Source organism: Macaca nemestrina, chromosome 6, assembly GCF_043159975.1.
Source record: "Macaca nemestrina isolate mMacNem1 chromosome 6, mMacNem.hap1, whole genome shotgun sequence".
NCBI classification, from domain to species: domain Eukaryota; kingdom Metazoa; phylum Chordata; class Mammalia; order Primates; family Cercopithecidae; genus Macaca; species Macaca nemestrina.
In genome coordinates, this window is record NC_092130.1 from 180,070,757 (window position 1) to 180,094,537 (window position 23,781).

At 58.1% G+C, this 23,781-nt stretch overlaps 1 protein-coding gene across 4 annotated transcripts; it reads right to left on the bottom strand.

Annotated features, from left to right (window-relative positions):
- Positions 1–3,199: 3,199 nt before the first annotated feature.
- LOC105464570 (solute carrier family 6 member 18) lies at positions 3,200–22,960 on the bottom strand. 4 transcript variants are annotated; one of them, XM_011712567.3, is made up of 12 exons: positions 22,699–22,960; positions 16,387–16,527; positions 15,879–16,016; positions 13,427–13,608; positions 10,793–10,903; positions 9,692–9,804; positions 8,618–8,746; positions 6,595–6,751; positions 5,687–5,891; positions 5,069–5,228; positions 4,673–4,835; positions 3,200–3,495 (listed from the first exon to the last, which is right to left on the bottom strand). In XM_011712567.3, the coding sequence occupies exons 1-12, from the start codon at positions 22,856–22,858 to the stop codon at positions 3,322–3,324; spliced, it is 1,833 nt and encodes a 610-aa protein (XP_011710869.2). In that variant the 5' UTR covers positions 22,859–22,960; the 3' UTR covers positions 3,200–3,321. The 4 variants fall into 4 exon arrangements, with proteins under 4 accessions (XP_011710869.2, XP_070955224.1, XP_070955226.1 ...); XM_071099123.1 differs by lacking the exon at positions 22,699–22,960 and adding an exon at positions 18,957–19,008; XM_071099125.1 differs by lacking the exon at positions 22,699–22,960 and adding an exon at positions 18,859–18,878.
- Positions 22,961–23,781: the final 821 nt, after the last annotated feature.

A 23,781-nucleotide genomic window follows, 5' to 3' on the forward strand; every position in this document is an offset into this window, starting at 1 on the left:
TGCTTCCCTTGGAGCCGGGTGGGTGAGTCCTGGGGCAGCTCCAGTGCTGGCTGCACCCTCCATGACCTCCCGCCTCACTTCTCCTGCTGTTAGTCCTTCACGCATCCTCCCCTGGTTCTTAGTGACCTCAGACTCTACCCTACGGATGAGCCCCATCAGGCTTTTGAAAACTGGACCCTGAATCTTGTTTTCCCGTCAGGTGCTCTCTGACTTCTCCGTGCCTGGCAAAGCAGCCCTGGGTTCACCCTCTGCCAGGAACCAGCTCACGGGACAGCCTGTTCTCATGTGACCACCACAGTCATGGTAGCTGTGTCCATCTCTGGGGTCGGCTAGCCTCATCTGCAGCTGGCTTTATTTCCAGTTCAACATGGCTGCCCCTGGGAGGGGACAGCCCCTGTGGAGCTACAGATCCTGTATTCCAACCACTTCCAGTCAGGTGATATGAGCATTTTGTTCCTGTCCCGACACTAGCCAGTCTGAGAGACCCGCCCCTGGAATGTTTTTCTCAAAAGGGTGGAGGACAAGTTGAAGGAGCTGAGTGTGGGGCGTGGCCACGCAGGGTCAGCCCGTCCAGTTCTGCTCTCACAGCCTGGCCCTTGTGCCCGCTCCCTGGATGGTGCTCGGGTACCTCCGCAGCCCATGAGGCCTCAACCCCTGGCCCTGAACAACCCTGGCAATGTGATGGGACAGACGCACCTCTGCCACCCTTTGGGGCATCCATCTGTCCACCCATCATCACCTATTGGGCCACCTCTGTCCCTCCTCCTTTCTACCCATTTTTATCCATGGCTGCATCAGGCACATGGGTAGAGTGGCATTTTCTGGCTGCCCACCTAAGCATGTCCCAACCCCACAGCTGAGGGACCTGCCCACCTAAGCGTGTCCTGAACCCACCCACGGGGCAGGGGGAGCTGCCCACCCAAGCATGTCCTGAGCCCACAGCAGGGATACCTACCCACCTAAGCATGTCCTGAGCCCATGGGGTGGGGCAGGGCAGGAGGGAACTACCCACCTAAGCGTGTCCTGAGTCCACAAGGTGGGGCGGGGGGGGAGCTGCCCACCCAAGCATGTCCTGAGCCCACATCGGGGGGGGAGCTGCCCACCTAAGTGTGCCCTGAGCCCACGGCAGAGGATGCTGCTGCTTCCAGCTCCCCCTATACAGAGTGCTGGGCAGAGCCCCAGCCCTCGTTAGGATGTGCTACACCCAAAAGTCTGATCCAGGATGGGAGCAGGGAGCACCTGCTCACATCCTAGTTATTTTCTAAGTATGGTATTGATGAAAATGTGAGCTCGGGTAAGTCTGAGTGGCTTCTCAGCACCCCTGCTGCCAACCGCTGCCTGTTTTTCTTGTCCGGGTCAATGAAGGACTTGCAGGCTCTATGGTGAGTGGGGGAAGGTGTCCCAAAAGCTACCTTTGGGGACACATGCCCCTTGGCAGTGTTGGCTTCTGAGCAGGTTACTCCACCTTCTGCATGTGTGAGTTGTTGACACCATGGAACACAGCTGTTGCTTTGGCTTCTGGGGGCTTTCCTTTGGGGAACCACCCCCTCTCCACCCCACCCTCCAGGCTCTGCGATCACTCTTCCCTGCAATTTGACGTCTAGACCCCAAAGGGGGAGCATCTCACCCAGATCATGAACCAAAAGGATTTTGGAATGGTCACGGAGACGCCCTACTTAAAAAAGCTGAACAGTGTGGGCAGAGAGTCCCGTGGATCCTGTGAACTCCTGGAGTCCTGAAGCCCACCCTGGACTTGGCCAGTTCTGAGAGCTGGTGAAGGACATTCGGTTTGAGTTTGTTTATGTCAGTTACAACGGAAAAGGCTGACTGGTAGACCCAAGCATGGAGTTGCGGCAAGATTGTGAGGTTGAACTGGGGGATGTCAGACTGTCCTCTGCAACAGCCCCATCTCACAGCGGACTGACTCCCTTTGTGACATGTTCGTCCTCAAGCACCCCGGCCTCACCACGGGTGTGGGGAGCATCACAACTGCAGGACAGAGGGACGCAGTGCAGCTCCCCCTGCCGTGGGCTTGGGACACGCTTAGGTGGGCAGCTTCCCCTGACATGGGCTCAGGACGTGCTTGGGTGGGCAGCTCCCCCCAGCCCCATGGGCTCAGGACGTGCTTAGGTGCTTAGGTGGGGTGCACTGGCGTTAATTGCATGTTTAGCACTCAGTTTATCTGCAGGTGGGTAGCGGTGCACATGCTTTTGTTTACTCTGGACCTGGGCTGGCCGTGGGCAAGGACGGGTTCCCGACAAGAATGCGTGTAATGGACCCTGGGAACCACGGCCGCGCCTTGTTGCCGGGATTTTTCAGCACCACGGACAGTGCTGCCTGGCCAGGAGCTCTTTTCAAAGGCGGGAGCAGGTGCCTTGGGTCTTCACAGGGCCTCTCCAGGCGGCAGGAAGCCAGGACCTGCAGGGCCTCCCTCCGTGTGGCAAGTCAGAGACCTGATCCCTGGCTCCGTGGTGCTTTTGCGGGGGAAGGAGGGGAGGAAAAAGGATGGGGAGGAAAGGGGGCAGGAGGGAGGAGGAAACAGAGGGAGAGAGAAGAGGGAAGCAGGCCCATAGCGCGTGGAGCCGGGGTACTCCGGAGCAGGGCAGGCTGGACGGGGGCTGCACAGTGCGCTTGGCGCCTGCGGCACAGATGACTGCCCCACGTGTTCGAGCTCCTGCCTGTCGCCCCTCTGCCCCGGGACAGCAGTAGCCTTTTGGTACCTCCTTAATACAATTCAACAGTTTGGAAAAATAAAAGTGGCAACCTACAGTGTTTCTCAGAAATGTTAGGAAGAGTCAACTAGACCGCAGACTCCAGACCCCAGACCCCCACTTCCAGGCTGGAGGGAACATCTGTCCTGGGTACCCTGCTGCCTGCGAGCCGTAGGGGGACAGTCCGCCCAGGACCTGGAGCCGGGCTGCAGGCGGCCTCCTGAGCCACCCGGGCAGCCACTGCTCCCCAGAGACCAGTCAGGCTAGGTTCAGAGGCTGTGAGACTGGGAGCCCCGCACCTGCGAAGATCCCCGAGCCAGCCCAGCCAAGTGCAGGGCCCCCAACTGCTGCAGGACGCCCAGGCCGCGGGCTCACCAGGGATGCTGGGGCCCTGCAAGACCTTCCTCAGGGCGGGCCCCAAGCAGCAGCGCTGGGGACTAGGTCTGCAGCCCTGCCCGGGCGTCGGGAAAGCAGTAACCACGCAGACACAGCGGTATCAAGGTGTATTGGGCGGCGTCCCTGGTGTATTGGGGTGGGCCCTGTGGGCGGGGCTCCGCCCACCACCAGACCTGCCCATGCAGGCCCCGGCCCCGTCCCACTCCTGGCGGCTTCAGCTCGTGTTGGTGTCCGGGCGCGCATCCCTGTCCCTCCACATTCTCCGCCGGGTGAGCAGCTGAGCGAGCGCGATCCCCGGGACCCACAGCAAGGGCAGCAAGGACAGCAGCACGCAGGCGGCGAGCACCCAGCCTGGGTAGAGCTTCTCCTGGCGCGCGGGGAACAGCTCCTGCGGGACCACAGCCTCGTTAGGTGACGCCGGCCACCCTGGGCCCTGAGGCTGACCCCTCGCTCCTCAATCCAAGGGGCAAGAGCCACCTGCCCACCCGGACTTGGATGGGAATGGAAAAGGTGCGGCCAGAGCAGTGGCCAGGACTTGTGGCCGCTCACCACGGTTCCCCTGGGCCAGGAGTTTGGGAACCTGGGCTGAGCTTCTCTTGGGGCTGGGGACTCCCCAAGGTAAGCCTAGGTATCATGTTCTGGAACCAGAGGGGCTACATGGCCTCAACCCACTGGGCATCGTTGGAGGCCATGTCCCCAGTTTTCTCTCCTATACACTGGTGGCACCACCCACCTGGCTGCAGGTACCATGGAAATTCTTCAAAAATACATGGTCACTCCTCCTTCACCTGCCCTTGGTGTTCTGCTAGGGAGGGACTTTCCGAGACACGTTCGGAGAGGAGTGGCGTCCACATTCCCGAGACACGTTCGGAGGGGAGTGGCGTCCACACTTCCGAGACACGTTTGGAGGGGAGTGGCGTCCACATTCCCGAGACACGTTCGGAGAGGAGTGGCGTCCACATTCCCGAGAAGGGGTGGCATGGAGAGGTTTCGAGCGGCCACCAGTGGGGACTCAGGGTATGTCAGGGGCTGGCACTGCTCAGAGCCCCTGAGGCATTTTCACAGTGTGGCTGGCACTCCGATCCCTCCTCAGGAGGCTCTTGTGTGGAAATGGCCTCAGCCAAACTGACCCACTGGGTGGCAGTAGGGGTCTGTGCAGGACCTTTCTTGTCACAGACGAGGAATGGGCGGTTGTCCAGCTGCCCGTCCCCACGCCACATGGGCAGGACACAGGCAGGGAGGGTGAAGCCACATCCCCAAGAAGGAGCTCCAGGGCCCTGTGGGGTCCCTGGGCTCTGGGCACTGCTCAGGTCCTCACTCCACTGACCAGGCGCTTGCCCATAGTCACCCTGATCCCATTTCTGATCCCAGCGGGCACTCAGGGATGCCACACAAAGCCCGTCCTGTTCACATCCCCGGTTTGCCAGGCAGAAGTGACCGTGCCACCTTGTCACTGGGGCGTGAATGTGCACCGCATGGGTTGTCGGGCACTGGATGGCACCATGGGGGCCACACCGAGCCCGAGGGGTCCCAGGACTCCCCAGGTTCCCGCCGGAAGGACCTACGTATTTGGGGTTCCAAGCCCTGTAGCTCAGTGGCTTCTGGGACAGGAGGGTGATGTAAGCCACGAAGATGGTCAGCAGCAGCAGGGGACTGACCACCCTCCAGGTCAGCCGCCAGTAGGGGCTGGGCCGCCTCCCGGTCATCCATGCAATGTCATCGCAGAACCTGTACCAGATGCTGGGCTCAGGCTCCATATGGCCTGTGGAAGGTCCACACACTCCAAGCTAAGGACCAGACCCTAACTGGCGTCCAGCCTGCACCCTCTGGTGCCTCGGCAGCTCCCTGGGGCAGAACGTTCTCACCGGTCTGGGCAGTTGCGGGTCGTGCCTGTGCCCGGCACCCATTCCCCTTCCCACCCTGGTGGGTCCCAGAGGAGCACTCGTGGGGCAGCAGCTCACCGTTTCATTCCGTAAACATAAGCAACACCCACGACCTCGAGGAAGGCCAAGATGAGCAGGTTCAGGGAAGCGGCAACATTGTCGAAAATCTCCAGCCAGTAGTTCCCAGACTGCAGCGTGAAGCAGGTGGCGAAGAGGAAGCAGGCCAGGCAGACCAGCCCTGGGGCAGCGGGAGAGGGGTGTGGGGGGTAAGGGGATGGGGGGCGGAAGTGTGGGGAGGGTCAGGAGGAAGCCAGTCAGGCAGAACTGCCCTGGGACAGACAGTGGGGAGGGCCAGGGCACCCGGGCTGGAGACTTCTCTTGGCTTCCCACCCTCCATCCCTGCCCTCGCCTGTCTCTTTCCTGTACTGTGCTCAATGAGCCGGAAGGACCTGCTTTCCTGCTCTGGATGGGGGATTTGGCCTCTGGGGCTGTGGGGGAGGGGCAGCCCTGAACCTCCCTCGACCCTCGGCTCTCTGGTGATGGCTGTCAGCGAGGAGCAGCCTGGCTCAGACTTCTCCTGAACTCAGGCTTGGCCCCTTGTGCTCTCCATCCAGGAGGGGCGTCTGGACAGCAGGTGGGAGTGGATGGCCGGATGCTGGGGACGGGTCCTCCAGGGCGGCCGAGCTGTGCACTCACCAGTCAGGGCCTCCTTGGGGACCCATCTGGGCAGGACCCCCACGTCCAGCATGGGTGTGATGACTGCCTCCATGCCCCCGAACATGGTCGATAGCCCCAAGGTGAACAGCATCCCGAAGAAGAGCACAGCCCACGCAGGAGCCCCCGGCATGTGGAGGACGGCCTCCGTGAAGACGATGAAGGCCAGGCCCGGGCCCGAGGCACTCTGCAACACATGGAGCCCCAGGCCTCGGACCACGCACACACGCACTCCACCACACACACACGCCTGCCTGCAGAACGCACACACTGTCTCCCAGGCTGAGGGCACAAGTGCACATCGCCCCTCCTCGTGTCGGGCTGAGGTGGCTCAGGGCTGGCCCTGCCTTCTGGGAGACCAGGCTGCCAGTGATCTCTGCAGGGGAGGGTCCTTCCCCTTTAATAACCCACACCCACAGCAGGCAGCTGGGCCTGGAACGCAGGGCCTTTTATGCCTTGGGTCAGGCACCCTGAGATGCATCCCCTACCTGCCTCCTGGCTGTGCACCCCTGCCTGGTGCCCCCAGGTCCAGGCATCTACTGGCCCTGAGTGTGGCTGGACTCCAGCCATGCCCTGGCACTGTGACCCTCATGCTGGTCACCCCCTTTCCTGGGGTCTGGGCACCAGCAGTGCCCACTCTTTCGGGTCAGCCCAACCCCCAGGACTGCTGGGTGTCTGGGTGTCTGCAGGACACAGCTGCCTCCGGGGTTTCGGGCTTTCCAGGAGGCCTGGCAAGCCGAGACAAAGACAGACTGGGGTCCTCGGTTCACAGGCCCTGGCCCTCGGTCTGTGGGAACTGTCTGCAGCCTTTGGCAGTGAGGCACAGCCAGTACGGCCCTGGCGCTCCTGTGGGCGGCCCCGCCTGGCTACCCCAGTGGGTGTGCAGGTACCTTGTCCAGAAAGTCTTCCAGGCGGCAGACCTTTAGGGGGAGCTGGGCCACCCTCTTGGGCCAGGTGGCGTTCAGGTGCATGAGGACGGCCAGGTAGTCGTCCCTGGAGATGCTCTGCTCTGGGAAGTCAAACTCGTTGATGAGGCTGAGGATGTTTCTGCGGGGACAGAGGGGACGGCCCCGGTTCCCAAACACATCCAGAGAAACCCTTGGTCGGTGCTGGGAAGAACAGTGTCCCTGGGAGGGCTGGGCCCCTCCTGCCCCTGTTGGGATCGTGTGGATGCCTCCAGTCCCGGTTGGGATCATGTGGACGCCTCCGGCCCCTGTTGGGATCATGTGGACGCCTGTGCTATGACAGGGCGGCACTGGTGGGGGCACAGTTTACTCCATGCACACTGCTGGTTGGGGGAGAAGCTGTTCTCTAAGCCCCTGGGCTTGGACGGGGAGCGCTCCCCCATGGGTGCAAAGCGGGTGGAGGTGGTGGCAGCTTCCTCACCTCGAGGGTGGTCCTGATTCGCCCTGAGGGGCCGCCCTGCAGGCAGGGACCTGGGTTTCTGACGGTTTGCGGCAGTGACTTCAGCCCACCCGCCTGCCCTTCTGTCTCCACTGCCAAAGGCTCATTCTGTCCTCAGGGCTTAAGGTTCAAACACAGTCACCCAAGGGCAGGGCACGTCTATAGCAGCAAACACCTTTTTGGGGCTCCAGCTGTTCCTAGAACAATCCTGACGATAGAGGCCTCCCTCCCCTCATTCCAGCCGCATGTGGCATGCGAGGCTGGCTTGGGCTGTGCGGCGCAGGCTGTCGTGCACACAGCTGGTCCTTATCCGCCTGCTCACTAAGATGTGCTTGTAACCCCAAGTCAATATTTGTGCACGTTTGTGGTTATTTGCAACATTCAAAGAGTGAACAGAAATCAGAGTCGTCACTTGCACCTCCCCGGCTGGGGCTGAACAAAGCCCAGCTCTGCCTTCTTGACCCGGCTCATCCTGTAAATCACCGTCCTCCCTGACCCAGCTCATCCTATAAATCACCGTCCTTTCCGTGGCCTGCAAGTGCCATGTTTTCCACTTCTAGGTGCCTTTTCTTGGTGGCGTCCCTGTTGAAAAGCGCTGTCGGGTGCAGTGCTGACGTGCTGCCGTGCTCCCGACCGCAGGAGGCTGGGGTGGAACACGGAGTTGCAGCAGCACTGTGGACACTCAGGGCCAGTCACTGTCTGGGTGGGGCCGTCCTGGACACTGTAGGGTGCTGTGCAGCATCCTCGGCCTCCACCCACTGGGTGCCAGGCACACCTCTCACACAAGTGTGGCCAACCAAAACTGTCTCCATATGCTGCCAGACGTCCCCTGGTGGGGTCAGAGTCACCCCATGTTGTAGGGACATGCTGTCTGGCCAGTGGGTTCTCAAGGACCCACCTGAAGGTAGTTCACAAGCAAGTCAGGTGCCCTGAGAAGGCCGTGAGTCTGATGAGGCCGCTGCCTGTGCAGGGGACACCCTAACTGCATGAGCGACCTGGGACCACAGCAAACGACCAGCAACGGTGCCTTAAACCACAGGAATTCATCCTCTCCCGTTCTGGAGAACTGTGGTGTCTGAAATCCCCGTGTGGCCCCTCCCAAGCCTGCACAGGAGACTCCTCCCGCCTCTTCCAGCTTCTGCACCTTCAGGTGTCCCTGGGCCGTGGCCACAGCGCTGCGACCTCTGCCTCTGTCTTCACGTGGCCGCCTCCTCTGTGTCTGTCTCCTCTTCTTATAAGGACACCGGTTATTGGATTTAGTGCCTACCCTACTCCAGGGGGACCGATCCTACTTAATTACTTAATTACATCCGCAAAGACTCTTTTCCAACCAGGTCACATTCTGAAGGTTTGGGTGGAAGTGACCTTCTGGGGACACCATTCACTCCACACCCCTAGAGAAATGAAAAGTGCCCACGCCACCCTTCCTCATGCCGTGGGAGTCTCAGTGCAGCAGGCACCTGCCTGGCGGCCATGCCCCACAGAGCCTGGCGTGGCCCCTGCGCTCACCTGTCCAGGCAGTGCTCATGGTCATTGGTTGCCTTGAACCCCAGGACGGAGAAGACAGCGATGGACGCGTACAGGGAGGTCATGCTGTTGACCAGGGCGATGACCACCGCATCCTTCTGGCAGTCATTCCTGGGCACAAATGCACGCTTGTCACGGGCTTTGCAGGCGGTAACTGGGCCTCACCCAGGGGACGAAGTGAGGAGGGGGCTTCCCTCCTTGGCCCTCCCTTCCGCCTGGGATGCCCCTTCTCTGACCCAGGGGCTGCTGCTGCCAGTCCTGGAGTCTCAGGGTGGCCTCGGACCCCTCCCTACAGTCTCCTCCAGCAGCCCCAGCTCATTGCACCCCCACCAAGGCCTTTGGGCCCACGGGGCGCTGAGAGGCAGGGCATTCATGGAGGGTCTGAAATGTAGACGTTTTGGAAAATCATCTCCAAAGGAGAAACACACACAAGCTCAGCTCCAGTGTGAGGTCAAGGAAGTAAGGTGTCAATCACAAACATTTAAAACTTCAGTGGCATCCCAGCTGGCACTCCCTTCCCTAAAGGCCACCAGCAGGCAGCACTGCCCAGGGACCAACCTGCCCCTCCCATCTCATGCAAACTGCCTGCCTCTGAAGGGGGCAGAAATCCTGGCAGCCACAGGAAATAAGGTTTGTTTCAGGTTCATCACAGTGCACTGGGCTATGCATTTTATGATCTGTGGAATTGCACTTTGTTGGGTTCTGTGCATATTATGACATCATAAAAGCAGCACCCGCTCACGTCGGCACCAAGGGGCCTTGAGTCTATTTCAGGTGACCGTCGAGGCTTTTACGGCCCCATGTGTCATGTGCATTTTGATTGGTGTCATGCCCAGTTACACCCTGGTTCCTGGGTGTGATTATCCAGGCCGTCTTCCTGCAGCCGGCTCCGGACGTGCTGGGAGCTGCCGCGAGGGCCCAGGCCGTGGCATGAGGTTCTTATCTCAGGTTCACACAAGGCCACCCTGGGATCCACAGTGTGATCCTGAGATCAGGAAGTGCTTGGGGCATCTCCCCAAAGCTTCTCGGGCTGGACACCTGAGCCCGACTGCCTACCTGGGCGAGTTGTAACTTGCGAAAGCGATGTGTCCTCCAAAGGCCAGGGACAGAGAGAAGAATATCTGGGTGGCTGCGTCCAGCCACACCTGGGGGTTCTGGAGAATGTGCATCTGGAACGAGTAGGGAGAGCGTCTCACTCAGCAGGCAAACCACACCAGCCGGTGGCCCTGACTGTTCCAGAACGTTCCCAAGGCGGCTTTGGGGACACTCATGAGCAAGTGGGACCTGTACAGACGCCAGGAACAGGGTAGAACCACGCAGGTGTGCAGGTGTGGAGTGGCAGCTCTGGACATGGCAGATGCCAGGCCCCTGTCCGGGATGTGGCCAAATGAGCCGGTGGCTGTCAGACCCACTTGAGAGTGTAGCTGGCAGGGTTTTCGGGGCTGGAGATGGGTTTGAGCAGCTCCTGCCTGGGCATGTTTACTGTGCCCTCTCTAACCTGGCAGTTCTGGGCGATTTGAAGGCCCGAGGGCAAGGATCCCATGCACGGAGCCTGGCTTTCCTGTTTCTGCGGGACCTGGGAAGGTGTCCTCTGTCTTCTGCTAGGACTCCAGGCAGCCATGCCCATACCCAGGTGCCCATTCCCACACCAACCCCCGGAAGCTGCCTCAGGACAATGGGCAGGCAATGCCACGATCTTGGATAGTACAGAATGCTCTAGAAGCCGTGCAGGCTCCTGGAGCGGGCACTGGCTCCTGTGGCTCCCGGGGGGGGGGGGGTGTGTGCAGCTGGACAAGGCCCTTGGTGGTGTCAGGCCCAGAGCAGGGACATCTGGTCCCCAGTCAGCCTCTCCCTGAACCCTGGCCCTCCTCCCCTGGCCCCTCACATCCATGTCCACTTGGTGTCCCACAGGTGCCAAAGTCCACCTGCCCCAGATCGAGGTCCTCCTCCAGGCTCACTCCAAACCTGACCTCTTTCCTAAGGCCCCCCTCCCTCTGCGCCATCCTGGGCCAACCTCACCCCTGACCACCAGACAGCACAGCTGCTGGATGTGTGGCTCCTGGCCTCTCACGCCTCCAGGTAAGGAAGGGAGCTGCTGGCCACCGCCCTGAAATGTGTGTGCTGGAAGCCCTGAACTTTGATCCAAGACTCACTTACTTTGGGAGTGAACAAGTAGATTAGTCCTTGTGTGGCCCCCGGCAGGGTCAGCCCTCTGATGACAAAGATGGTCAGGACCAGGTAAGGGAACAAGGCTGTGAAGTAAATCACCTTGAAACAAAAGGTGGGAGTTGGTGAGACTTGAAATGGCCTCTGGTCCGTCCACAAGCCTTAGAGAAGCAGGCAGCCTCCAGACACCTCCCTGGTGGTCACAGTAGCCGCTTCTGGTGTGGGATCGACCAGGATGGATTGGGGGGCACCTTGGGGGATTGTGGGGTGCAGGCTCAGGCTAAGCTCGGAGGGTTTGGGGCTCACCAGAAACAGTCACATGCACATTCGTTTACACGTTTGTGCCCGATCGAGCACTGGATATCTGGAGAGTCAGGCCTCCTTTGAGCACAGGGGCTGGGCCCTGAAGAGGGGTCTGAGCCGTGGCCCCTCCCTGGCCTCCCTCTCCCAAGCCTCCAGCCACCACTTGCCTCTCTCCTGGTCACCCTCGTTTCCGACTGTGTCCTTTCCCTGCTTTGGTCCCCTCTCCGGCCTCCCTCCTGTTCTCTCTCAAGCTCTCAGCCCTACTGTGTGGCTGGAGTCCTCTTCCTCCCACCCTGATGCCCTTGCCTGGCTGCACCTACCCTGTGACCCTTCTGCCCACATAGAGCTATTTCCCAGCTCCCATCAGCTGTGGACAAGGGTCTGCACACGAGGTGTCCACATGGAAAAGCATCTACAAGTGGAGACTCCTGTCTCACTCCCGTTCTCAGCTCCCCCAACACAGACTGACTGCAGAATTATCTGGGGTGCATTTTTTTTTTTTTTTTGAGACAGAGTCTCGCTCTCTTGCCCAGGCTGGAGTGCAGTGGCCCAGTCTCGGCTCACTGCAACCTGTGCTGTCTGGGTTCAGGCGATTCTTCTGCCTCAGCCTCCAAAGTAGCTGGGATTACAGGCTCCCAACACCACGGCTGGCTAATTTTTTTTTATTTTTAGTAGACATGGGGTGTCACTATGTTGGCGAGGCTGGTCTTGAACTCCTGACCTCATGTGATCTGCCTACCTTAGCCTCCCAAAGTGCTGGGATTACAGGTGTGAGCCACTGTGCCCAGCTTGGGATGCATTTTTAAGGACCTTTATAATAGGATTATTTGGAATTTCTGGCTGTCTGCTTTGTCTAATTTAGTAATTCCAGTCCTCTCAAGCATGAAGACCCCTACCCTCCACATAAGAGGAATGACAACCTCAGTACGCTGAGACACTGCCCAGGGCATGGGGCACTGGGGTCCTGGGTCTGAGGCCCGTGGGTCAGGAGGCACGGTCCAGGGTGCGTGGACTGGGTGCCATCATTTGAAAAGAATTCACACATGTGTGATACCAGACTAGAGATGATAGCACACACCAGAGAATACAGGACGAGAACTCTTCTGGCTTGAGGGGCCCAGGCAAGCAGGAGGCTCAGGTTCTACTGGTCCTTTCTGCTGCCTCCAATGGAAACCACATGGGTGAACATCCATACAGTTTTTCTCATTATTTAAGCCTCTTTGAAAGATAATTGCTTGTTTAAAACAAAACTGACAATAATGCATTTGTTGTTTATAACATGTTATAAGTAAAATGTATGACAACAATAGTGCAAAGCCTGGGAGGGAAAAATGGGATAAAATGCAATGACATTCTTAAATGACCATAGAATACCCCAAGATCACTTAGTGATCGACCATGACAGGCTAGAGACATGGACTGTAACCTCTAAAGCAGTTACTAGGATAACAAGAGACAGTTAAAGCTAAACCAACCAAGGAGATAGAGCGGGATCCTGAAAAATACCTAGAGAAAGAGAGGAACAAGAATATAAAAAACAGATGTGGTAAATGGGAATACATCTGAAGTTAGAGCTAAACCCAACCATATCAATAATCACATTAAATGTAAATGCTCTAAACACCCCAAATAAAAGGCAGAGATTTTCACATTGGTTAAAAAAGCCAGATCCAATTGTATGCTGTCTACAAGAAAAACACTTTCAACATAAAGACACAAAAAGGTTAAAAGAAAAAGGATGAAAAAAGTACACTCTGTTAACATAGCCCAAAGAAATCTGGAGTGGCTGTTTTAAAACAAAGTCAATTTCAGAGCCAAGAATATCACCAGGATAAAAAAGGCTGCTTGGCCGGGCGCAGTGGCTCAAGCCTGTAATCCCAGCACTTTGGGAGGCCGAGACGGGTGGATCACGAGGTCAGGAGATCGAGACCATCCTGGCTAACACGGTGAAACCCCGTCTCTACTAAAAAATACAAAAAAACTAGCCGGGCGAGGTGGCGGGCGCCTGTAGTCCCAGCTACTCGGGAGGCTGAGGCCGGAGAATGGCGTAAACCCGGGAGGCGGAGCTTGCAGTGAGCTGAGATCCGGCCACTGCACTCCAGCCTGGGTGACAGAGCGAGACTCCGTCTCAAAAAAAAAAAAAAAAAAAAAAAAGGCTGCTTCACAGCGATAATGGGATCAATACCCTAAGAAGACATTGCAATCCTAAATGTTTATGCCCCTCATAAGAGCTTGTAGACACAAAGCAAACACAGGTTGATGGGGAGGGGTCCTCGGGGCCAGAGGAAGCAAGAGAGGGGGTCAGGCCCTGCCAGCTCTCACCTTCCCTGTAGTCTCAATGCCTCTGATGATACACATGTACACGACTGCCCAGGAGGCTGCCAAGCAGAGAAGCAGCCACCACTGGATGGAGCCACTGTCATTGATGTCGGCTGCGATGTTCAGTGTCTGCCGATACCAGAAGTAGCTCACGGCGCTGCTGCCCTGGCACTCCTCCACGAACCCTGCAACCAGGGAGCCTGTCACAGGCTGGCTATGGGGCATAGGCACACTCACCATGTGGCTCTTGAGCTCAATTTCCCTGGGCTGCTCTCAACACGGCCCTTTTGGGCTGAGGTGCCCTTTCACTTCTTTCTGGGCCCAGGGCTGAGATGGAGAAACAGACGTGGCTATGAAAATGAACAGGCTGAGTGAACCTCAAAAGGAAGCTCTACTTTGAGAAGGTTTATGAGCCCTGCTGAGCCTGGGTAGCCTGCAGCCCCTTGGACATCACTGTCATGGTGTAAAGCTGGTCCCCTCATTTTCTCCTGCCACCCACCGTCCCAGACCCCCAAGGATGGCACAGAGGCACTGGACGGACAGTGGCTGCATGTGTCAAGTGTGTGGCTGACTGGTGCCTGGGGAGAAAGTGAGGCTGTGGCCAGGCAGGCAGATTGTCCTGTGACTCCCACTTCCTCCTTGACAGGGCCACAAGCCGATGCAGGGAGCCAGAGACAGTGTCTGACAGCAGCAGGCTCCCTCGACATCTCTCAGGACCCACTGCAGCCCATTCCTGGGACACTTGACTGGGGAAATGTTGGGGGGCACTCATGGAAAAGTCTGAGGATTACCAGTATCCCAACCAGGCCACTGCCCATGTCACAAGGCTCCTCCCTTCACACTGTCCTTTGGCCCCAAGTCCCCTTCTAAGGCCCTGCCAGTCATTGACCCGAGCACTGTCACAGCCCAGCTCTGAGTGGGCACTGCCTGCCCCACACTTGACTGAGAGAAGGGCGTGGGCAGAGCTGACCCCTCCGGGCCCTTTTCTGGGGAAACTTTCCTTCAGGGGAGCGTGGGGCAGATGTGGGAAGGGCAATTATAGGGCCCTGCCGTGTGCATTGAGAGAGGACTTAACCCCTCCAGGCCTGCCTGAAAATCGAAGAGCTGGCCTAAGTGACCCCAAAAGGAAACCCTTGGACAAGGTAGAAGGAATTTGGAACCCACAAACCATCATCCTGGAACTCGGGCTGCAGAGAGCCTGTCCTGAGACCACTTCCGGAGTGTGGCTGGGAGGAACCCTGGCAGGACCACCCACCCTCAGAGAGGCGCCAGGAGGCTGATGTCACTGTCAGGGCTCTTGGCCTCCCCAGAGTGCCCAGCTCTGGCCCAGGGCATCCAGGTGCAGACTCAGTGTTGGTCCCCAAGGCTGGTTTCATCCAGTACCAGCCCAGCGTGAGTTTTAGTCAGCAAGAGAGAGGAAGGAAAGAAAGTCAGAGTTGCTTCTGAGCAAGTCATTGAAAGATACAACTGTCAATTGAGTGCAGTGACTCACGCCTGTCATCCTAGCACTTGGGGAGGCTGAAGCAGGAGGATCACTTGAGCCCAAGGGTTCAAGACCATCCTGGGCAACATATTGAGACCCCGTCTCTACAAAACATAAATAAAATCAGCTGGGTATGGAGGCACTTGCTTGTGGTCCTAGCTACTGGGGAAGTGGAGGTAGGAGAATCACTTGAGCCAGGAGTTGGAGGTTGCAGTGAGCTGTGATCACACCACTGCACTCCAGCCTGGGCGATAGAGGGAGACCCTGTCTTAGAAAAGAAAAAAAAAAAAAACGAAACTATAACTGTCATTCATGTCTCGAGGATCTCCCCAGAGGGAGCTCCTGGCTGAAGGCTGGACCCGAAGTCTGTTTTTTTTTTTTTTCTTTTCTGAGGCAGAGTCTCATTCTGTCACCCGGTCTGGAGTGCAGTGGAGTGATCTTGGCTATCTGCAACCTCTATTTCCCGGGTTCAAGCAGTTCTGTCTCAGCTTCCTGACTAGCTGGGATTACAGGTGCCCGCCACCATGCCTGGCTAATTTTTGTATTTTGAGTAGAGATGGGCTTTCACCATATCGGTCAGGCTGGTCTTGAACTCCTGACCTCAAGTGATCTGCCCACCTCGGCCTCCCAAAGTGCTGGGTCAACAGGCATGAGCCACTGCGCCCAGCCTAAAGTCTTAAATTTAACAACAGCAGTGCCATTGCATGACCATGCCATGCACACGGCTGTAAGGGGACCTCGGTGGTCCAGGCCTGGGAGGAAAGCAGAAGGCAGCGTGGAGGTCATGAGAACTGGACTGCACGTGTGCCTCTGGGGAGATCAAGGCGTGTGTGTGTGCACACAGAGCGACTGGTTCCCCAGCCCTCCCCAGTGAGCATCCACCGCCCACAGCTGCCCTGATGCTGGGCACGCTGCAGCCCATGCCTCTCTCGGCCGTGCCCAGACCCACACAGCAGGCGGTGCCCAGCTCACCTGTTCTGTTGAGATCCGGTGGGCAGGAGCTCCAGGGCAGCGGGTGCTGGAAGGAGTTGAGGAGGTACCACAGCACCCACGCCACGATGGCGTTGTAGTACAGGCTGATCAGCAAGGACAGCGTGACACAGCCCAGCCCTGCAGACAGGGACCATGTCAGGTGGCCCCGGGGCTCCTCCCAGCTCCCTCTGCCCAGAAGCAGTGAGAATAAAACAAAAAACATAACACATGCTGAGGGGCACGACTGAAAGCCAGGCCTCCCTCACACCTTACACGTGAATGGCAACACCAGCTGCTTCCAGGTCCTTCCGGGATGTCCCGGCACACACCGTCTCCATTTCTGATTCTCCCCAAGTCACCGCTGCTTCTCACACACACCCAAGGGCTCCCTGCCACCCCGCCCGCCAGCTTCGCCTGGCCACTTGCGTACCACAGGCACGGACCCGCCCCCGCCCCACTGCCCCGTCCCAGGCAGCCGCAGTCAGGACACGGGAGGACGGCAGCCTACCTACTCCACTGAGGTACGGGGAGATGGCCGTCCACACGCCGACGCTGCCCTTCCGCAGTCGCTGGCCGATGGCGAGCTCGACGTGGAAGATGGGGATCCCCTCAAAGACCAGTGCAATGAGGTAGGGGATGAGGAAGGCCCCTGTGAGGAGGGGGTGCTCAGTATCTGCCCAGGCTGGAGGGCAGGGAGGGACTGTGGCATAGGCCAGGGGGAGCCACCTGTGGTCTTCAAGGGACAGAAGGAACCTGAATGTTGGGGGCACCACTTGGGTGGCGGAGACACCCTTGGGGCACTGTCGGGTTGCAAACCCTGTCTCTGATTTCGGCTCAGTTGCTGAGACCTCTGATCAAGAGGGTAGGGCCCTGGAGGGGAGCAGGGGGCCCAAAAGGAGGCAGCCGGCCCTGGACGAGGACTTGGGGTCTAAATGTGACCCCTGTGTTGCATTTACTGAGGGACCAGCATTATTAGAGGCACCCACATTTTCCTGGGGGCTGCTGTGGCTGGCAGTGGGGACTCAGTCGCTGTGGGAAGGAGGCATGCAGGGGCCTGGCAGAATCACACTCAAAACCTCTGCCATCAGCCTCCCCATGGGAAAACAGCTCCTTTCATTAACGTGATTTTCAGAAAATTCATGAGTTTGCAGAAATAAATTGCTGACTGAGCATGTTTTTTAAACACCCCCGTCACTGGAGGAGGTCTGGCTGCTTTTGTGTGAGGCCGCCTGTTGGCTCCCAGGCTTCACGCTGCTCTTGTTGGAGCTTCATGCCGCAGATGGCGCGAGCTGCTCTGTTCCACAGGGACCCCAGGGCGGAGGGCTGCTCTGTTCCTGTGGGGATCCCGGGGCGGCTGGCCGGCTCTCCTGGGAACTGGAACCATCTTTACTCATGGGGATGCTGCAGAAGAGTGCTGTCTCCAACCAAGGCCCTGAGAACTGCATCAGGGCTGGACCTGTCCCCCCACTTCCTGGCACCTCAGGCCTCTGTATCTCCATCCAGCGCCACGATGGGGTCGCCCACAGGCACAGCAGGATGAAGGCCCCACGGGCCCCAGGGCAGGGGGAACAGGCCGGCTCTACTTCCTGGAGTCAGTAGAAGCACCCAGTAGAGACGAGTGGCTGTGCCTTCTGCCTGGGGCACCCGCAGTGGAAAGGGCAGACAAGGTGCCAGGGCCTGGTGCTGAGGATTCGAGCAGGGCTGGCTTCCTGTGGAGTCCACAGACCCTCCTGGCCCCAGTGAAAGAGCTGGGCATGATCGATTCCTGCAATTTGACCTCTAAGTGCAGCTGTTGCCTACAAGACCTGCTGGGAGGATGCTGGTTCTCCCGGGCTCCGGTTCTGTGGGCGTCCCTACGCTGCTGAGGAGGCCCCTGTGTCTGCGTGCTGCGTCTCGGTCCTCCTGGTGGCCTCACCGGGCTGGCAGCTGCACTGTTCCCAAAGCGAGTCACCTTCTGTGCACGAGTTCGGATCTCTGTGCAGCTCCACTTCCACGCCCAGGGCTGCTGACTCCTCCCCAACTGCGTATGCACAGGTGCTGGCACAGGCTCCAGGGTGGCACTGACCTCAGGCCTTCTGCCCTAAGACTGACCTACATGGGTGCCGGCTGCCGATGCTCTTCCCTGCCACGCTCCTCCCTGCCACGCTCCTCCCCACCACGCTCCTCCCCTCTGTGCTCATCCCCTCCTCCCCGCCACGCTCCTCTCCGCCGCTCTCCTCCACCCCGGGCTCCTCCCCGCTGCGCTCCTTCACACCCTGCTCCTCCCCGCCGCGCTCCTCCCCGCTCTGCTCCTCCACGCCATGCTCCTCCACGCCATGCTCCTCCACGCCACGCTCCTCCACGCCGCGCTCCTCCCCACCCTGCTCCTCCACGCCGTGCTCCTCCACGCCTGGCATCTCCTGTCAGCTCCACTTTGCCAGGCAGGGTCCGGCTTCTACAAGCTCGTTTCCAGGTCATCAGCACAACCTTGCTCTGGGCTTGTGTCACCATGAGAAAGTTCTGTGATTGCCACGGGAACAGGGAAGCCCGAGAGCGGGAGGGGAGCCTTCACCCCCGTTGGTTTCTGCACAGGACTCCAGGGCCAGCATGTGGGGGTGGGACGGCTCTTGTCCATGTCATTTACACAGGGGCAGAAAGACAAGCATTGAAGAGGGGAAGCTGAGGTCTACGGACTCAGCCTCAGGTGGAGGCACCTGACACCCGGAGATGCCTCCTGGGAGAGTGGGGACAGCCGTGGCCAGGGCCTGGAGCAAAGGGGAACAAAACCCAGGCACCCCAGGGAGCTCATGGCAGGGAGTCCCCACACCTGCTTTTCTTAGGCCAGGTTCCCGTGTGAATGGGGGACACACCCAAGCCAGTCCCTCTTCCCCCACCTCCAGCCTGCACCTCGAGAGCCCTTCTTCCCTTCCCTTTAGCCTGCGCTGTGAGAGCCCCGCTTCCCTCCCCCATCTCCAGCCTGAACCATGAGAGCCCCTCTTACCTTTCCCCTCTTCAGCCTGCACTGTGAAAACATCACTACCCCCCACCCCCAACCTGCACCGTGGAGCCCCTCTCCCCTCCCTGACCTCCAGCCTGCACCTGAGGTCTCGCAGCCAGTGTGTGACCAGCCACCCATCCCGGAGGAGGGGCTTCACAGCCACAGGCGCATAGTGGCAGGGTGGAGGACAGACGTGGGTGGTGTAGGCACCGCATCACAGTGGTTGGGGCTCCGGGTTCCAGATGTGGGATCCACTGTCCAGGGAGCACTGCAGACTCCAGGCCGGCAGGTGCCCCGGGTCCCAGTGACCCTGCTCTGTGGGGAGGGCCATCGAGCCTGGGCTGGGGCCTCAGGTGACCAGGCTGAGGTCAGTTTGGCAGAGACCACCCTGATGAGATCATCAAAGGGAAAGATTTGGGGAGAAGTGAGCTTCTCTCTGTTACTGGTTTGGGGAAGTTGAATCTGCTGTGTTTAGGGGAGAAGAGGTGGGAGGGGTTTCTGTGAATATGAGATTGAGGCCACAGCTAGGATCTTCATGAAACAGGAACATCGACTCTGTGGCACATCAGATGCATTTAAAGCCGTATTTAGACTGCCACGTGGGCATAAATGTAAATTAAAAACCAACTAGAGTGTTGCGGCTGGGGGTGGTGGCTCCGTTGGCCAACCCAAGCCCAGCATGGTGGGCACTTTCCCTGGCCTGCGTGGGTCCAGCTCTCACTGGGCAGCCTTTACATGGCCTGCGTGGGCCCAGCTCTCACTGGGCAGCCTTTATGTGGCCTGCGTGGACCCAGCTCTCACCGGGCAGCCTTTACGTTGAACGTGCAGGAAGAGACAGTGAGTCCATGCTTTTTTTCCGAATTTGAAGAAAGAAGAAGGGTTGATTCTCCATGGTAAGTATCTACACGACTCCTTTTTGAGTGTTTGCTTTGAGACAGCATCTTGCTCTGTCACCCAGGCTGGAGTACGGCGGCACAGGCATGGCTCCCTGCAGCCTTGACCTCCTAAGCTCAAGCCATCCTCCCATCTCAGCCTCCTGGGTAGCCAGGGCTACAAGTAGATGCCAGCACGCCTGGCTAATTTTTATATTTTTTTTATGGAGACGGGGTTTCGCCGTGTTGCCCAGGCTGCAGCTCCTAGTTTTCACAATTACGTGAAGTTTAGCGCAGTCGTTCACGAGCATGGAGGACGCAGTGGTGTCTGCTGAAGATGGGAAAGGTGGCTGTGAACAGGTGGCTGCTGTTCCAGTCGTCCACGCAGGATCGGGAGAAATGTGCACCCCACCGCACCGAGGCTGTGAGAGGCAGAGGCGGCAGTCCAGCCACTGAGCAAATGCAGAGGAGAAGCAGGCTCTGCTCAGAGCAGCGGCAAAGGCCAGGGATTGCTGAGAATGGGACCAGAGACATGCCCAGGGTCATGGTGGAGAGACCCACAGGAAGGCAGAAAGGAAACCGAGACGGTGCTCCCGTGCCGGCCCCCACTGCCTGGGCCCTGCCTCGGGGTGAAACCGTCAAGGAGGAAACTGCCCCCAGGCAGTGTGGAAAGCAGCGCAGGGCTGAGGCAGTGCCGAAGAATCTCTTCTGGAAATTGAAAACCTGGTGTAAAGCTCAGAGGAAAAGTAGCAGCTGGCAAAATTTCAAAGAATAAAAAAGAAGGCCTTGCTCTACTACTAGGCATCGAGACTTACGAAAAAGCCATGGTAATTAATATAGTGTCGTTTTTTGGTGCAAGAATCCACAGATCTCAACAGCACCTACCGGATATGGAAGCTGGCTGAACACGGAGGTAGTGGGGAGGAGGCCGTGCTTGATGAGTGAACTCACTTGTGTGGACACAGCCAGCCCAGAGCCACCAGCTTAGTCATCAAACTTCCTGGGCTAAAGCCTTAAACCACAACAAGCGTTAGAGTGTCCCAGGCAGCTGGCCTGAGCCCGTTGCTTGGCATTTATGGGTCTACGCTCCTTTGATTTAAAGGCGCCGAATATGTAATAAAGCAGGTGCCATGAAGTGTCATAGATGTGATAAAATCACTGTAAATCTTTACCGCAATGTTTTGCTACATTCTGTTACAATGTTGCTTTACAAGTCTTAGCTTTGAAGAGAACATTTATGTAGTTAAATACTTATGAATGGGAGAGCAAATAATATTCGCCTTTGGTAGTCATGAGTATATGCAAATTTTAAAAGCTGCACAGTACCTGCTTCTTAATTATATCTTATTTTCAAAATCATCAATGAGTGATCCTCACAGTGAGACAAAGTGAAGGGCACGTTCACACACAGGGTGAGAATGCTGACCACACAGCCCTTAGGAAACGTGCAAGTTAAATAAACTTGGATGTTCCATGACGTGCGACCCGGTGGCTTGCATCGGGAAGGTGATGGTACAGTCGTTCGTGAGTGGAGCAGCCCTGAGGTCCCCACGCAGCTGGCGGGCAGGGCTGTTCTCCCTCCTCAGCAGCACCCCAGGTGCGGGCCTCCCCAGCTTTGCCCCAGCGTGGAGCAGCTGAGTTTAAGGGAGGCTAGTGCCAGACACTTTGACACACTGCAGGTGCTTAGCAATGGTAACTGGGTTTCGGTGGGCAAGGCGTCGGCGGGCAAGGCATCGGCGGGCAAGGCGCTGGCAAACAAGGCGTCGACGGGCAAGGCATTGGCGGGCAAGGCGCTGGCGAACAAGGCGTCGGCGGGTAAATCGCTGGCCGGCATTTCCAGCTCTGTGTGAAGCCTGCTGCCCGCACAACCTTGCAAGCTCCAGTGACTCTTAGCAGACTGAGCCGCAGCCCAGGCAGTGAGGGCCCCGGGAGCCAGGGACGCCTCTGTCCTCTACTTTAGGGCTTTGGTGCTTTCAGAAATGCCTTCAAGGGGACTCTTTCATGATGAGAATATCCAAGGCCCAACACGCACTCTCCAGCCTCTGAGACCCCAATGCCCCGAGGGCAGCAGTGACGGGTGTTTCTTTTTGTTTTTTGTTTGTCCGCATTTCCAGCATTTTCTGAAGGTTGAGAATCTTGTCTTAACCAGGAGGAAAAACCCTTTAAAGGAGTAACCTTATAACAAGGGGTAATTGTGCAGGGCTCTCAGGAAAGGAGCTGAGGCCCCGGGAACAGGCTGACCAAGCAGCCCGGCCTGGCCTGAGGAGGACTCTGCGGCCTGGGAAGCCCCTGCCCGTGGCACCTGGGGACGACTCTGGTGTCCATGGGTGATGTTGTACATTGGCTCCCTGAGAGGGGTGGTTCATGCCTGTCCCTACCTCCTGTGTCCCCACATGGAGAGCAAAGTGTGACCCCTGCATGAAGAGAAGCAGGCACAGGGTGAGGGGAGGCTCGGGGCATGCGGGAGCCCATTTCAGTCAAAAACGCACTTCTAGGGGTGGTGAGTCCAAGGGTCGGTAAAGTCACCCAGACAGTTCCGAACATCCCGGTACTCCCTGCAGGGCTCTCCCAGAGAACCAAAGCCAGGGAGGCGAGGGGTGGGCCCCCAACTTCCCGCAAAGAACCTCCGGGAAAAACTCCTGAGCACCTGTCTGGACACACCAAGGCTGTGGCGAGGAAACCCAGAGCGGATGTGTGTTCTTAACAGAACCGACGACATTCACTGCTTGGAGTGTGTTTCGGGCGGGGGGCCCACTCAACCTGACGCCTGGCAGGAAGCTGCCCTGAGGTCCTGGAAGACCACAGTGGACCCTGAGGGGACTGACTCTGCCGTGGGCAGTGGTGCACCCTGGTTTCCAGGAGGAGCGACTCTGCCCAAACACTGGGGATGCGTGGCAGGCGCCTGGCGGGTCAGGGTGGAGACGGCCTCCCCTGCTAAGGGGTCTGCCCCAGGACGCAGGCTGGTGCTTACCTCCTCCATAGGTCTGGCACAGGTATGGGAACCGCCAAATGTTCCCCAGCCCCACAGCAAACCCGATGCAGCTCAGGAAGTACTGGGCCTTGTTGTCCCACTTGGGCCTCTCCTCCCCGAGGTCGCTGGCGGCTGGGTCTGGTTCTGGGGCATGAGCCATGGCCACTGAATGCCCCAGGCTGCAGGGCAAGGGTGGTGCCTCACTCCACACCCAGCACCAGAGAGCCGTCTCCAGCCTCTGCCGGCGTTTGGAAGCCACAAGCAGCCCCCCTGCAGTTTTCTTTTTTCATTTCTTTAAAGGAAAACCAGTGGTGCGTCGTTAATGGGTAACTTGGGCCCAGGCCCTGGCTCCGACGTTGGGCTCCTTCCCTGGCACCCACGTCCTCTGCTCCTTCTCTCATGCTCTGTGTTCCAGGCAAATGCCAGGCCTGGCACCACCCCCAGCACCATGAGGACCATTTGCAAGGACAGCCTCATGATTTTTGTTGTGGACACCAGGACTCCCAAGACTGAGGCATATTTTAATTGTTTTACATTTCTTCTTATGTTTTTTTTTTTTTTTTTTTTTTTTTTTTTTTTTTTTTTTTTTGAGACGGAGTCTCGCTTTGTCGCCCACACTGGCGTGCAGTGGCCGGATCTCAGCTCACTGCAAGCTCCGCCTCCCGGGTTTACGCCATTCTCCTGCCTCAGCCTCCCGAGTAGCTGGGACTACAGGCGCCCACCACCTCGCCCGGCTAGTTTTTTGTATTTTTAGTAGAGACGGGGTTTCACCATATTAGCCAGGATGGTCTCAATCTCCTGACCTCGTGATCCGCCCGTCGCGGCCTCCCAAAGTGCTGGGATTACAGGCTTGAGCCACCGCGCCCGACCTCTTCTTATGTTTTATTTAACCTTTTGATCTTGAGATACTTGTAGATTTTCACTCCGTCACTGTCAGAAACAGCTCAGATCAGATTGCACGCGCCCAAAGCCCGGATTCACGCAGGGATCCTCTCGGCCGCTCTTGGGAGGCCGGGGGCTGCCCTCACACCCACTGCTGCCCTCGGGCCACTGGGCAGGACGGGGTGACAGGTACCCACTGTG

Excerpts from the sequence above, each read along its gene's own strand:
- LOC105464570 (XM_011712567.3), bottom strand. The coding sequence starts at position 22,858 with ATGGCTCATGCCCCAGAACCAGACCCAGCCGCCAGCGACCTCGGGGAG. Across the intron at positions 16,528-22,698 it reads GTGCCAGACCTATGGAGGAG|GGGCCTTCCTCATCCCCTAC; the intron begins GTAAGCACCAGC and ends CCCTCCTCACAG. Across the intron at positions 5,892-6,594 it reads TGGAAGACTTTCTGGACAAG|AGTGCCTCGGGCCCGGGCCT; the intron begins GTACCTGCACAC and ends CATGTGTTGCAG.